The sequence below is a fragment of the Panicum hallii genome, chromosome 9, assembly GCF_002211085.1.
Source record: "Panicum hallii strain FIL2 chromosome 9, PHallii_v3.1, whole genome shotgun sequence".
In the NCBI taxonomy this organism is placed as follows: domain Eukaryota; kingdom Viridiplantae; phylum Streptophyta; class Magnoliopsida; order Poales; family Poaceae; genus Panicum; species Panicum hallii.
Window position 1 is genome coordinate 60,095,705 of NC_038050.1, and position 13,665 is coordinate 60,109,369.

General features: G+C 41.0%; 2 protein-coding genes across 4 annotated transcripts; one reads left to right on the forward strand and one right to left on the reverse strand.

The window, feature by feature from the left end:
- The first annotated feature begins 404 nt into the window (after nucleotides 1-404).
- Nucleotides 405-8,935, forward strand: LOC112874689. 2 transcript variants are annotated; one of them, XM_025938166.1, is made up of 13 exons: nucleotides 405-1,054; nucleotides 2,178-2,327; nucleotides 2,429-2,641; nucleotides 2,729-2,818; nucleotides 3,594-3,710; nucleotides 4,157-4,426; nucleotides 4,512-4,668; nucleotides 5,001-5,078; nucleotides 5,695-5,795; nucleotides 6,204-6,374; nucleotides 6,988-7,077; nucleotides 7,852-7,947; nucleotides 8,338-8,935. In XM_025938166.1, the coding sequence occupies exons 1-13, from the start codon at nucleotides 626-628 to the stop codon at nucleotides 8,671-8,673; spliced, it is 2,298 nt and encodes a 765-aa protein (XP_025793951.1). In that variant the 5' UTR covers nucleotides 405-625; the 3' UTR covers nucleotides 8,674-8,935. The 2 variants fall into 2 exon arrangements, with proteins under 2 accessions (XP_025793951.1, XP_025793952.1); XM_025938167.1 differs by having other exon boundaries at nucleotides 407-1,054; nucleotides 7,003-7,077.
- LOC112874690 (protein LAZ1 homolog 2) lies at nucleotides 8,832-12,049 on the reverse strand. Of its 2 annotated transcripts, none has more exons than XM_025938168.1 (9): nucleotides 11,867-12,049; nucleotides 11,460-11,689; nucleotides 11,250-11,306; nucleotides 10,874-10,982; nucleotides 10,505-10,689; nucleotides 10,333-10,421; nucleotides 9,814-10,063; nucleotides 9,457-9,696; nucleotides 8,832-9,372 (listed from the first exon to the last, which is right to left on the reverse strand). In XM_025938168.1, the coding sequence occupies exons 1-9, from the start codon at nucleotides 12,030-12,032 to the stop codon at nucleotides 9,067-9,069; spliced, it is 1,632 nt and encodes a 543-aa protein (XP_025793953.1). In that variant the 5' UTR covers nucleotides 12,033-12,049; the 3' UTR covers nucleotides 8,832-9,066. The 2 variants fall into 2 exon arrangements, with proteins under 2 accessions (XP_025793953.1, XP_025793954.1); XM_025938169.1 differs by having other exon boundaries at nucleotides 11,460-11,708; nucleotides 11,867-11,881.
- Between the last annotated feature and the right edge of the window lie 1,616 nt (nucleotides 12,050-13,665).

Below are 13,665 nucleotides of genomic sequence, written 5' to 3' on the forward strand. Positions count from 1 at the left end.
TACAACGGTCTTTCATTTACCTTTTCTGTCTTACTGTTATTTTCATTTTAGTTTTATCTCTACTTAAGCTTTTATAACTCTAACTATTTTAGAAGAAACATAATTACGGCTGCAATATCAAATGAGCACAAACATGCTTTTACGATGAGATCCATTTGATGTTGTAGTGGTTGATGTTTTTAATAAACTTATTTGATAACATCGAAATAAGCTATGATTTAGAACAAATGAAGTGGCATTCAGATTTTAGACGTGATGCCCCTTGGAGCGCCATGAATCCAGGCACCGGAGAAGCTGCGAGAACGTCCCATTTCCCGGACCCCACCATGGATTGGATGCCTGGACCACATCCATGGGAGCACGAGAAAAACAGCAGGTCTCCATCGTCAGTCCATGCCCGGCTGGTAAGCTCACCGCCCCAACCCCACATGGCCTCGCCTCGTCTTCCTCCCCCGACTCTCCCAGCTGGATTAGTCTGCCGCCCTTGAACCACGCCGAAAACCAACTTGCGTTTCCGCCATCCCTCCTCTCCTCCCGCGGCTAGCTGATCCACAACCTCCAACCGCCATTCCCACTCCCTCTCTTTCTCTCTCCTGCCCACGCCTCCTCCTCCCCGCTTCCAGCCATGGCGGAGGAGGCCTTCGCGCGCGCGGTCGACGACGGCCTCAAGCTCACCAAGCGCCTCGTCCTGCCGGGCGGCGGGGGGCTGCCCCCGCCGCGCCCGCCCCACGGCATGGACCGGGACGACCCCGCCACGGCGAACGCCGCGTGGCTGCAGCACCTGCTCCCCGCGGCGCCCATGGCGTACGCCGTCGTCGTCGACCCGGGCGCCGTCGACAGCCCCGACGTGCCCAGCTACCAGCCCCACGTCTACGGCCGCCTCGACCCGCCCGCGCTCATCCCGCTCCAGATGCGGGAGGCCGACCTCCGCGTCGACTGCGCCGCCGCGGGGTGCGCCACGGCCGAGGTCGCCCTGCGCGCGCGCTGGTGGGTGCACTGCGTCACGCGAAGCCGCGCGTGCCACTGCCGCATCGTCGTGCCCATGGGACACCAGGTCCATCATCCGCCGTCTTCCTACCCCTCCCTCCCTCCCCCTGCTGCTTTCGTTCTCGACCGATCTGTTTTTTCCTCATTCTGCTGCTGCTGTGCTAGATTTGGCTATGGTTAGGCCTTGGAATGATTAACATTGAGTTCCATGCCCGCCCCGGCAGTTTGATTCTGGTTAGGTGGATGGGCCCCTTGATTTAGCTGTGCACTGTCATGCGCTTTGGGCTGTGCTCCCGCAAAAAATCAGGACCTACTTCTGTGCCATTATCTCATTACTCCTGAGCTGCATTTCGTTGGAGCATTGGTGCCACTTGGGCATGCTGTACGGGGCCATCGCTCTGCCTTTCTGCTGCCAGTGGATTCCAGCATTGTTTCGCAACAAAGCAAGACCCATTCCTTGCTTTCCATGCTAGAAGACAAGCAACAAGAAAGACATATCCGATTGGACTTACAAAAGAATTGCTGTCGCTGTATCCTTGCCCAATAGATGCTTTCAGTTGACGAAGTCACTTGCATTCTGTGGTGCTACTTATTATAGCACAGGGTTTGGAGAATTACTATGCTGGAATCCAATATTCTGCTCAAACGAAATGCGCATCTTCAACTGTAATTTAGAGACACTGAAATCATACGATGGACAATTAATTTGGACACAAGCTTGGCTTCATCCAGGAAATTTACTAAAACCTATTAGGTTGATGGCTCTATGTTATAATATTTCTTCTACATTCTGGTGTTGATTGACAAGTACTTTAGAGAAGGCTTGTTCTGTGGAACTTGAGAACTGTGCATGAGGAAGTTTTATTTCTTTCGTTTTTAGTGTTCTGTTCCTTTTGATCTTTCAGATGTTCTGAATTTGACAACCGTTTCCTTTGTGAGTAAATTTTTCCAACTTGATGATGCCAACAATAAGAGAAACCAATCTCTTTTATGTAGCCATTAGTGTGCATACTGTGCAGAATCTTGAATATTGAGAAATGTACATGCCATGTCTGTAAACATTGAATTAATAAAAATATATCTTTGCTACTTTGGTTTTATTGAAAGTAGTTTTCAATGCTTATATTATCTGAAACAATTTTTCATGCGATTTTCTGCTGGCCACAATCTAAGAATAATTTCACTAATAGGGTTCAATTCTAGGCGCTGAGGTTACTGTTGGGAAAAGATCGTACAATACTCATGTAATTGATACGGAGGAAAACAGTGCTGTGAAGATTTCCATGCCTGAGAGTGGGGGTCTCTTGAAACAGGAATTGTTTTCCTTGACAATACCACAGGTACCTTCTGTGCACTTCTACAGCTGCTACCTTGTGAATTTTCAAGCTTCTGCCAGCCATGTTGGCCTTTGGTAATTTGTTTTTTTCCTTTATTTGACAAGGTCGGGGGTGGAGAAGATATTTTTGCCACAATCAGGTGGTCACAGAAGTTGCTATATGACAATGGACAGTTTTCTGTTGAAGTTCCTTTTCGTTTTCCACAATTTGTGAATCCTTTGCCAAAGGTTTTCATGAAAAAGGAGAAAATACAGTTGACTGTTAATAGTGGTGTGAGTAAAGAGGTTATTTTGCAGGGGACAAGCCATCCCTTGAAGGTAATCAAGTATTTACTGCTATTTTCTGGTACTAGGAAAACCTCTGTAACATATAATTACAGCACAGCCTCTTATTGCAATTTTCAGGAAAAAAGCAGGAAAGGTGACAAATTGTCTTTCCTGCATGAGGCTGCTGTTGAGAATTGGTCAACCAAAGATTTTACCTTCACATATACTGTAAGTTACCCCACACCTTTTCTGGATTACCTGTACCTATTTGATATTTTTGTTTATGCTTGTGTTCTTTGTCAGTCCTGTATCTGTGACCATTCAAATATCAAAGCATAATGGGTTTTTAGTTATTAAGATGTGAAGTTGGAAGTACTTCTAGTTTGACTTCTCTAATCAACTTCCCATGTATCATGGGCATACGACTTGCACGTAGTGCAAGGTCTCTGTGGTTTGAATAGAACAACTATGCAAATGGCATACTTGACGTAATTTTACTTTGATACTGTGACCAAAGCTATGCTATGATTGCTGTTCAGTATGTACAGTTGATCATAGGTATAGCCATGTACATGCAAGATCTCTCCTTTTTCTTTTTTAAAAAATTAATTTTATGATAACTTGCAGGGTCATCTAATGTTTTCAATTTTTTACTACAGTGAGAAAGTTTTATCCTTATTCTGTTTATTGATCAACGATCAGGCCTTTAAGTCTATAGGTTTCCTGTGTTGTGTTTATTCTTGTACTGTGTGTGAGTTTTGTGTGGTTTATTTGTTTCTCGGTTTCCATCTTTATGTACTCTTTGCTGGCTTGTCTGACAAGGCAATATTACTTACACCTCCCTTTTCCTTCTTAATATTATGACGGGCAGCTCTCCTGCCAGTTCAAGAAAAAAAAATGATCAACTGATATTGAAATGGATGCTTTTGACTAAATACTTGCATTGGAGATGAGAATGAACTCTTCTAGTTTTACCCAACGTATCTTTTTGTCATGCCTATAGGTTTACTCTGGTGATTTGTCTGGTGGAGTTCTCGTGCAGCCTTCAACATTGCGTGACTATGATGACAGAGACATGTTCTGCCTTTTTCTTTTACCTGGAAACAATCTGGACAGAAAGGTAGTTGCTCTTCCTTGGTTATTTTTAGAGAACGCGCCTGGACTCATGTTTCATTAAGAGGAGAGCTCTACCTTGGTTATTGTCTTGTTGTCTTAGCATCAGGTGTAAACATTTGTTAGCGGATAACAGCTGATGGTTAAAAATGGTTTTTCCTTGAGGTAAAGTCAGTAGGTACAATGTTCTAGCAAGCTGAATGCAAATTTACCTTCTTTTTTTTTTTTTTCAATCACAGATAGCTCTAAATTTCTGGTGCTTTGTTTGTCAAACATGTTGATATGTTTTTAACCTTAGCTTGGAATCTTTCGTTTCTTGGCCACAGTGACTCGATTTAGTGGTGTGAATAATTATTTATTCAATATGAAATAAGATTTATTATGTGACCCCCTTTTTTATATCCATAAAGTTATCCTTTTAACGCAATATATCTGATTTGCGTGATCTGATAGGTCTTCAGAAAGGCTGTTGTTTATATCGTTGATACAAGTGGAAGCATGCAAGGAAAGCCACTTGAGAGTGTTAAGAATGCCCTGTCTACTGCTCTCTCTGATCTTATTCAAGGAGATTTTTTCAACATAATAGCATTTAATGATGAGCTTCACTCATTCTCATCATGTTTGGAGCAAGTAAATGATAAAACAATAGAAAATGCTATCGAATGGATGAACTTAAACTTTGTTGCTCAGGGTGGCACTGACATCATGCATCCTTTGAGTGAGGTATGAAGATTATAACAAGTTATCATTTGTCATATGATTAATGTCACCATTGTAGCTCATATTTTCCCTCTTTTTTGGGCACAAGGCAATGACTTTGCTATCGAATTCTCATGATGCTCTTCCACAAATCTATCTTATTACTGACGGGTCAGTTGATGATGAACGGAATATCTGCCATACTGTGAAAACTCAGCTCATGAGTAAAGGACCTAAGTCTCCTCGTATTTCTACTTTTGGACTAGGTAATATCTCATGTTATATCTGGTTATATATCACTGTAACTGGTCAGGCTAAGCTATATTGGCAAATCTCTGTTGGTTTTCTAGAGTCATGTACGAGATACAATTCTGCAGTCCTACATCATTCTATCGAAATATATACTGTTTAAGTTGATTGCTTTTGTATCACTCAAGTTTGTTAAGTGTAGTCATTAACTCTTGTGAAGGAACTAAAGCGCAATGATGTTGTTTCTTGTTCTCTATGTGGTGGGCATAAAATTTGATTCCATTACATAATTGCTGATTTACTTGTCTGATACATTTTCTAATCGTTTCTATTTCACCGGAAACAAAAGGTTCATATTGCAACAACTATTTCTTGAGGATGTTGGCATCAATTGGTAAGGGTCACTATGCTGCTGCATTTGATACAGGTATTTACATGTTTCTCCCTTTTATCTTGGAAGCGAAATGCTCCTTCCTGTTCTAGACAAGCACACACTATCTAGTAATGAAAATTCAAAACTTTCATTATGCTCTAATTATTTTGTCCTAACTTTTAGGTTTTCTTTCTTCTTTGACATTCCCTGCTGTAGTTTGCCTAGATGATCTGATATCAGTAGAAGATAACATGAGCATAACTTCAAATACCATCTTGGTTGCTTCCAGAGCAAAAGTGAAGATTATGAAAACTTTTTCACTCTTGTATGAACTAAAAACTTGGCCTAACCCAATTTGCTAGAACTAAAAGGCTTTGTTGTTGCATTATGGAAAGTTTGGATTTGCTACTGATGAAATGATTTTTATTTAATTGGCTGCCAACATTACTACCATGCTTATTCGCATATTGTGCCTTCTGATATCTTTTTATATTTCCATTAAATACAGCAAATCTAGGATTAAAATAAAAAAATTAACGAATCTTGTTCAGCAAAACGAAATGCATATTAAATATGTTGACTAAAATACACTCTACAGACTATAGGTATTTAAGGAAGTTGATAAAATTTGTAAAGCTGAACTTTTCTTCTTCTTTTTTTTTCACCTCAGGATCAATTGAGGACCGAATGGTTCAATGGTTCCAGAAAGCCTCAAACACAATAGTATCGAATATTTCCATTGATGCTATAAAGCATATTCAAGATTTTGAGGTGAGTTATTTTTAGTTTACTTTCACTGTTCTGTTGGTGCCTGTGAAAGAGCAATCCATGTCCTTCACCCTTTCTGCTGTTGTCTTGATGTAATATTAAATCGACTAGTTCAATTACATGATGCACACAGATCAACTAGGAACAAAATGTCCAGGCCAAGATATATTGGGCTGGAAAGAGGATAGCAAAAAGCTGAGTAAACTATTTTAAACAATGAATCCCATAGATTGTGCAGCTATTTTGAGGAAGGAATACCTTGCAGATGCATGTATTTTTATGCCATTATCATTGCAATAAGCAGTTGATTGATGTTGAGTGAACTGTCTCCATATCTTAAGAGTTAAGACATTAGTTACCCTATCTGGAAAATTTATGTTTCTTACATTCAAGCTTTTCTTTTCCATTCAGGTGGATTCTGAATATATTCCAGATGTATCTGCAAAATATCCACTCTGTGTTTCTGGAAGGTACCATGGCAAGCTTCCAGAGACCCTTATCGCCAAGGGTCACTTGGCTGATATGAGTGAAATATCAATTGAACTGAAAGTCCACCATGTAAAGGATATACCTCTTGACAAAGTAAGATACTCCATTCTCTTTATTTAGTTATTTTCACTCAGTTGATTGGTTTTGCAATTACTTGGAGCTGTTGACGGACATCAGTCAATGAAATACACAAATAAAGGTGGCCGAGTAACTTTGATTCTCAATTGTGTTCTTACTGGTACAGACCTTTGTACAAAACTAAGAATGACTTTTTCTGTACATTAAGGCTGAACTTAATTGCATCAGTTTGAAGTGGCTTCTTGACCCCAAGAAACTTCTAGTGTAACTGTGTAACAATTTAATCATATATATTGCAAGTGGCTTACTCATCTATTTATGCATCATTCCAAGTGTCCAGTTAAGGATTAATACAATATCAATATTAACCAAGGTAACCAAATGAAACACTAAATGAATAAAAGTATTTTTTATTTGACTTGATTTGTTCGAATCATTGCCTTTCCTGGCACACTTAGACACATAACCGAAGTTCTATGCATATCCATTGTACCTTGAACTAAAGTTTGCAGTGGCATATGAGAAACTACCCCTTGAAATGAACAAGTAGTCTACTTGCATTCAGATTTCTTCTAGCCTACTCGAACTTGCTTCGGACTCAAAGGCTTTGTTGTGATTGCTGTATTAGCTGTTTGAATCTCAGGTGTTGGCAAGGCAACAGATGGATCTTCTCACAGCAAAAGCATGGCTTTTGGAGAACAAAGAGCTCGAGAGAAAGGTAATGGAATCCGTTGCAGGCTAATGCTAAAATTACATCAGCTAGTGGCTCAAGGTCCTTAAATGAAGCTCTGCAAGTAGGGTACAAAGTTTTGATATGACTGATGAGGTTGTTTTAGGAGTCTTTAACATCCTAAAAAGTAAATTATTACAACTGTGAGAGAATGACCAAAATCATCGTATAAATATTTCCATGTGTTAAATTATGAGCCATTAACAAATTTATTTAATAAGGTCATGGTTTGACAAGCTTCACATCTACCTATTATGAGCCATCTAGTAAGGTAATGGTTTGACAAGCTTCACATCTACCTGTGAAACATTCATATTGCATATAACACTGAGGAAGAAAGATAAGAGTGTCTCAAATTGTGCTTGTAGTTTCATACATCGCTTTTCTTCCATTGCCTTTATGTAAGGTACTGAGGTATTAGTAGTTCTGAACTGCTAATCCTTTGAAACAGTCATATGGTTCCTTACAATCAGTATCATGGAGTTATTGATCAGCTGTTTCCTTATCTGTTTCAATTTTTTCTTTTCATTCTTCTCAAGAGCAAAATATGGTCACCATGCATTGTAACTGGAACAGTTCCATACACCACTGCAACTTTCTGCCAACATGTAGAGTTGCTGCAGCCTATTGCAAGCTGCTGGATAACATTACATAAACCTCCTTTTGTATACAACAAAAAATTGATATATCCTTGTTTGTTTATTCATCTCTACACTTAATAATAATTCTTTTTTTCTATATATCTTTTGCTCCAATTTACAGGTTGTGAAATTAAGCATACAGAATAGCCTTCCTTCTGAGTACACACGCATGGTCCTACTTCAAACTAGCTTGGACAAAATAGATCCAGCACAACAGGTAGAATGCTTTGTTCAAGGATTATATTTCGACAACTAATTTTTATTTTTGCTATTGTCAATCCAAGTTAATTAAGAATACAAACTATAAAATGAGAGGTACATAGCCTAGCTTAGGACCATTCATTTTCTATTTCTTCAACATTTTAATATGCCCATTTGAAAATATTGACTTACAACTGTGCTATATGACGTTAACATTTTCCCAAGAGCTGAGAATCATAAGATTTAAATCCACACCTTCTCATGTAGACAAACTTTCTATGCTGAGACTTGGAAGCATACTGCTTCTTGTACCAACCAGATGCCTCACTCTATGTGCAACTAAGCTAACCAAAATTTATAGTAAGCTAGACAGGCCCTAGAATCTAATATTTCTGTATTTGATCAGGCAAAGAATAAACCGACAAAAAAAAGCAGCCCAGATGAGCAGTCAGCGATGCCGCTTCGTGGCCTGACACTCGGATTTGGTGATGTCATGGCAACAAGGGAGAACCTGACAACAGGATTTGGAGACATCAAACCACCAGAGAAGTTTGAGATATTCGACAAGGCCGTCGGCTGCTGCAGCCGAGTGGCTGACTGCTTCTGCTGCATGTGCTTCATCAAGGCGTGCAGCAAGATGAACGATCAGTGCGCCATTGTCATGGCGCAGGCCTGTGCCGCCCTCGCGTGCCTTGGATGCTTCGAGTGCTGCTCGGAGCTGTGCTGCGGTGGGGCAAACTGAGGGCACAGCTGCATGCAAGTGGTGTGATTGTGTTGTATGGTAATGTGAATAGCATTATTGCTGTATAGGATGGGCATCACGTGTTTATCTAACTTGAATGCTTGATCAAGAAAGGGCTCTGTTATCTGTATGTACATCTTGCAGTAATGGACCATAAGTTGGATGTAATTCTAATCACTGTATTAAAAGACAGAAGATGATTAAATCCCAAAACAGAGGGGGAAGAGTACATAAACTATGTACATGTCCTTTCCAGTTCCTACCAAGCTTTAAGCTATGCTTCTGATATTTTTGAGTGAGCAGTAATACTAGGGGGTTGGGGTCATGGCGAAATGTTTGCATGGGGGTCAGGCTCCAGCTTCCACTTCTGTACATAACAAGGATAGCAGATAGCTACACTTCATTATCTTTCTCTGTTCTTTGGATTTCCACCTCGGTTTCAATCACAGCAGTTTTAACATCCTCACTGTCATCTTGCACCTTCTGTTCAACTTCAACCTCTGCTTCAACCGTAACAGGTTTGCTGTCCACCACATTCTCAGTGATGTGCTCCTCAACATCAACTTCAGGTTCTTTCTTGTCCCCTGACTTCAATGAGATGTGGTGGAACTTCTCCTGAATCTTCCCAACGCCTTTCTCGACACCTTTCTCCACAGGTCCAATTGCCTGTGAGATAGTGAGGGCAACATCCTTGACAACCTACACAGCAAGCTGATGGTCATCTGCTACACATGATGAATTCAGGTGCCAACATGTAAAACAAAATTAGATCTCATCAATTACATGGTGGCCACCAACAAGAACAACATCCTGCACGCTCTCTTTGATGCTTGTACCCGGGGCTTCAACATGGGTATCTTTCTGCTTAACGGTAGTTGGTGTACTGTTCCTGTCATCGTTAACATCTACCTTCACGTCCATTTTACTCTCCTCACATGTGACCTTCCCATGATCGAGTACAGGGATGTGTTGGTACGGATCCACGGTGAAGACATAGGCATGCGCTATAGCTGCAATAGCCATCTACGAGAATAACAATAGAATTTTACTAAAGTAAAAGAGGAAAAGCTACGAGAATATAATAGAGTTTTACTGAAGTAACAGAGGAAAAGATAGTTCACAATGAGGTGACAAGATCACCTCAATGCAAATGAGGAAGTCCTGTATTTCATTCTGCACTTTGCCCTCTTTGGGCAGGAGCCCAGTTTGGCATATGATTGCTATGCCGACTCCTTGCCACCAAGTGGCAAATACAATGGCCTTAAAGCTTATGAACTTGGCTAGTGGCCTTATTGCATGTAATTTTTCATGCGTTGCATTGTAAAATTTGACAAGACAGTACAATGCCCATGTCTGGCTGAAATTTATGACAACAGCAATGTAAGGATATCTGCATATGAAAGCATAACACATTGTTAGAAAACAACATACCAGTTGTATAATAGTGAAGCACATTATATTTGCACACTATAAAGAAAGTACTTAAAGAGAAGTCTAGTTTATTTATTTTAGAGGAAAGCTGAGAGAAGGTTTTGTCCATGATACCTGAAAGTGATGCAATAAAAAATTCTATGTGGATCACCTGACCCCATCTCTAGTTTCCTAAAGCTAGATGTATTGCTGATTTCAGAAACTTATAAAACCAAACAACAGAGTTACCCGTAGTTCCACTTGAATTCACCATCTCCATAGGCTCCAAAAAGCTCCAAAATCAATGCCAAGAAAGCACATAGTGTCTTCAGAATCATCTGCAATTTTGTCAAAGAAGGTTATGGCATGCCGTTATTTGCCAGTGCTGCTGGGTGAGGGAACATATTATAGAAGAGCTCACATATTGCACGAGACCGAATTTTATAATTGTATACAAGTTCTCTCCCAGAGCATTAGGGTCACAAAAGAAATTGCACACTCTGCTTCGGTTTTGAGCTTCTGCCTTGTCCTGACCGTTGAGCAACTGCTCAGTTAGCTCTTCCCTTTTTCTGTTCTCAAGCAACCGGAACACTTGCCGTTCGCCACCTGAAGCACAATGTTACAACAAATTCAGAGAAATGACACAGTTGGCAGCATGATATGTAGTTGATCATCACAAGGCTACAATGACTTCATCTAAAAGAGAACAAGATTACAATTATTATCTCAACAATAGGCCCAAGACTAATTGAGATATAGATGCAGATAATGAACGATAAGGCAGTATTACCCAGGCAAGCAACCAAGTATCGTCCAAAGGCATAAAGAGCAAAGGCTTCATAACAATTCCGCAATATATCACAAGCCAGAGAGAACTTCGAATTCCACAGTGATATTATCTGAAAAGAATCGAAAACTGGAATGGGATATCAATTCATGTCAGTACCTTGAAGTATAAGGAAAAGAGGATATCCTAAATCAAAACATCCTGGTTGAAGCAAGATAGCAAAAAAGTCAATTCGACATTGAAATTTTGTTTGAGAAGCAGTGAACAACTACACTTGACATTTTGTCAAAATAGTTTGCTGTTGAATGCAAACCTTGTACTACCAGTAGCATTTTTCTGCCTCGATTAGCCATATGAACAAGTGGGGCTTGTTACTTACAGATTCAGAGGCATATACAGGCACCATGAACAACACAGCTATGATCCACTTCTGCTCCTGCAGAATTTCAGCAAGGACAAAATGCAATTGTCCAACACGGAATAACAAGCAAGCCATAAGTATCAGTTACATTTGAGACATTTCACCAAACAACTGACAGACTAGAAGGGGTCACAACTTTCTTGGGATGTAAAGTAAAACCCCACTTACGGCTGGGTTGCTGTACGATCTGAGGTGCTGCAGGATGAGCCAGAGCGAGAGGAGGAGAGCGACAAGCGCAAACGCGGCGCCAGTGAGCACCGCGGGTGTGTGGATGTTTCCGTACAGCTCCCCGAAGCTAGAGGATCCTCCATCAGATGCCATCGCTTCCCAGGAGCCTCTGCAGCAAACGCTTCTCTTGGGTCTTGGGTGCAGAGCAGCTGAACTGAACAGGGGAGGACCTGGCACTCGGAAAAGAAGCTGGGAAAATCAGCTGCAGCCAGTAATCCGCCGCGCTGCAAATGAATCCGCGACGAGCTGGACGGATTGGAGTGCCCGTACAAGAAAATAAAGGGGAAAAAGATTCTGCAGAAGGAGACGATCGAAAGATGCATCCACGCAAGCAAGGGGATCCTTACCAACGGAAAAGGAGGAACCAATCGGAGCCCGGCTGCAAAGGAAGGCGGCGGGGAGAAGCAAGGACGCCTGGCTCCGGGCGGACGCGTGGAGCGCTCCGCGCGCGCGGCGGTGCCCACGGCGGAAAAACGGTCGGGTGCGCCGCGAGCTGAGCTGACCATTCCGCATCGTAACTCACTCCCACTATGTCCTTTTCTTCTTGCGGCCATGCAATTTTATTACTCTTCGTACCACTATGGCGCTATCCTGGAAGCTGACGGTACGGATAGATCTCTGATCTTGTAAACAACTGCTGCTCAGTTTTGTCCTCCATGTTCCAAAATGGCAAGTCTGGCCTCTAAATATATACTTTCTCTATCTTAAATTATAATTTATTTTAACTTTTTTTAATATATATTTTTTTTATATATCTAGATATAATATATATCTAAAAAATTAAAATAAATTATAATTTAGGATAGAGGTAGTACATACTACGGCTCAAATTTATAAAAGGTAGCACTTGGCGTGGATGCATTAAATACAATGGAATGTTCACATCCGCATCAATGTTAACTGCCATGCCATATCTTCACATTCATTTGAGTTATATAAGTGCGTAAATTATGGGACCAAAATCCAAATCAACCCTTTTGGAACTTTGAGGATCAAAATGATCCTGTTGGCAAAGTTTAGGGACTAAACTATAGAGTTACTAAACCCATCACAAACATAATCAAAATATGACAAGCCGGTTCCTAAACCAGCTACCATGAGGGTTCATGCATGATGCATCGAGGTGCATAAATTTTGAAAGTACAGATTGAGGCCACTTGTTAGATGTATCATTGAAGTAAAATACGCTTAAAATATTCTATATGGCTGTTGATTGGATTTTATCATCGTGGAGATTTTATCATCTGTGAAAGTCGTACGCAAAGAAGAACGGTTTGGAGCCGCGGTGTCTCCTGAGCCCCGGCATGGGGCTAGTGGGCACGTGTCCAAATAGTAGCTTGCCTACGTGGCGGAAGGTCAGCATCTCCTGCCGTACGTGTATGTCTACTGACCTAAACACAGTTGGGGTCAATCCTGACCGAATCGTTGCCAAATTTCAAGGCTGATGAGTAGTTTACTTGCGTTCTAATTTAAGACAGTATATGTTAAGGATTGGAACGAAAGGTTCCCATTAGTCCAGCAAGTTACCTTGATTGCTCATCATTAGGCTTATTAAGCACTCACAGTCACAGCCGCATGCAATCGCTTTTAAGTTCTAATCAAATGCACTCATCAAGCGCGCCGATCTCATTGGCTGGCAATACTGATGATGCATATGTCTGGGCTCCAGCTTTAAGTTACGTTCTTGCTCACTCTCATCGATGCATTCTATTCGTATATATAATGATAAATATAGCTAGATGCATCGAAGAGATAGATATGATCGCCATGAAACGACGTGATTGCAGGTTATGTACCATACCTTTTCAGTGACAGTACCATGGAGAGGTCGAATAATGAACTACATTCAGGCCCGTGATGGGCATGATCACACGTACCCCAATCATAGTGAAGTGTTCCTCTCCGAAGTACTTATGCGGTGCAGTTTTGCTTTCACAAGTTCCGTAATGAGAGAACACTAGCTATGAGCCTGCTATGTTTTTCCTTTTTGGAGCCGTAAGACTCCCTTCCTTTCGGAATATCTTGTGGCCCTTTAGTAGAGAAATTCTAGCATGGCTTCCAAGTCCAATATAATATCATGAGAGAAATCGTTCTCCAGATTCCCTTTTTTTTGTGGGTGTCCAAAATCCTTAATTAATTTTCCTTT

Coding starts and splice junctions, on each gene's coding strand:
- LOC112874689 (XM_025938166.1), top strand. CDS start 626: ATGGCGGAGGAGGCCTTCGCGCGCGCGGTCGACGACGGCCTCAAGCTC. Junction 4,669..5,000: donor TATTTCTACTTTTGGACTAG/GTAATATCTCAT, acceptor CGGAAACAAAAG/GTTCATATTGCAACAACTAT. Junction 5,079..5,694: donor TGCTGCTGCATTTGATACAG/GTATTTACATGT, acceptor TTTTCACCTCAG/GATCAATTGAGGACCGAATG.
- LOC112874690 (XM_025938168.1), bottom strand. CDS start 12,032: ATGCGGAATGGTCAGCTCAGCTCGCGGCGCACCCGACCGTTTTTCCGC. Junction 10,422..10,504: donor AATTCGGTCTCGTGCAATAT/GTGAGCTCTTCT, acceptor ACAAAATTGCAG/ATGATTCTGAAGACACTATG. Junction 9,373..9,456: donor TTCTTGTTGGTGGCCACCAT/GTAATTGATGAG, acceptor CTTGCTGTGTAG/GTTGTCAAGGATGTTGCCCT.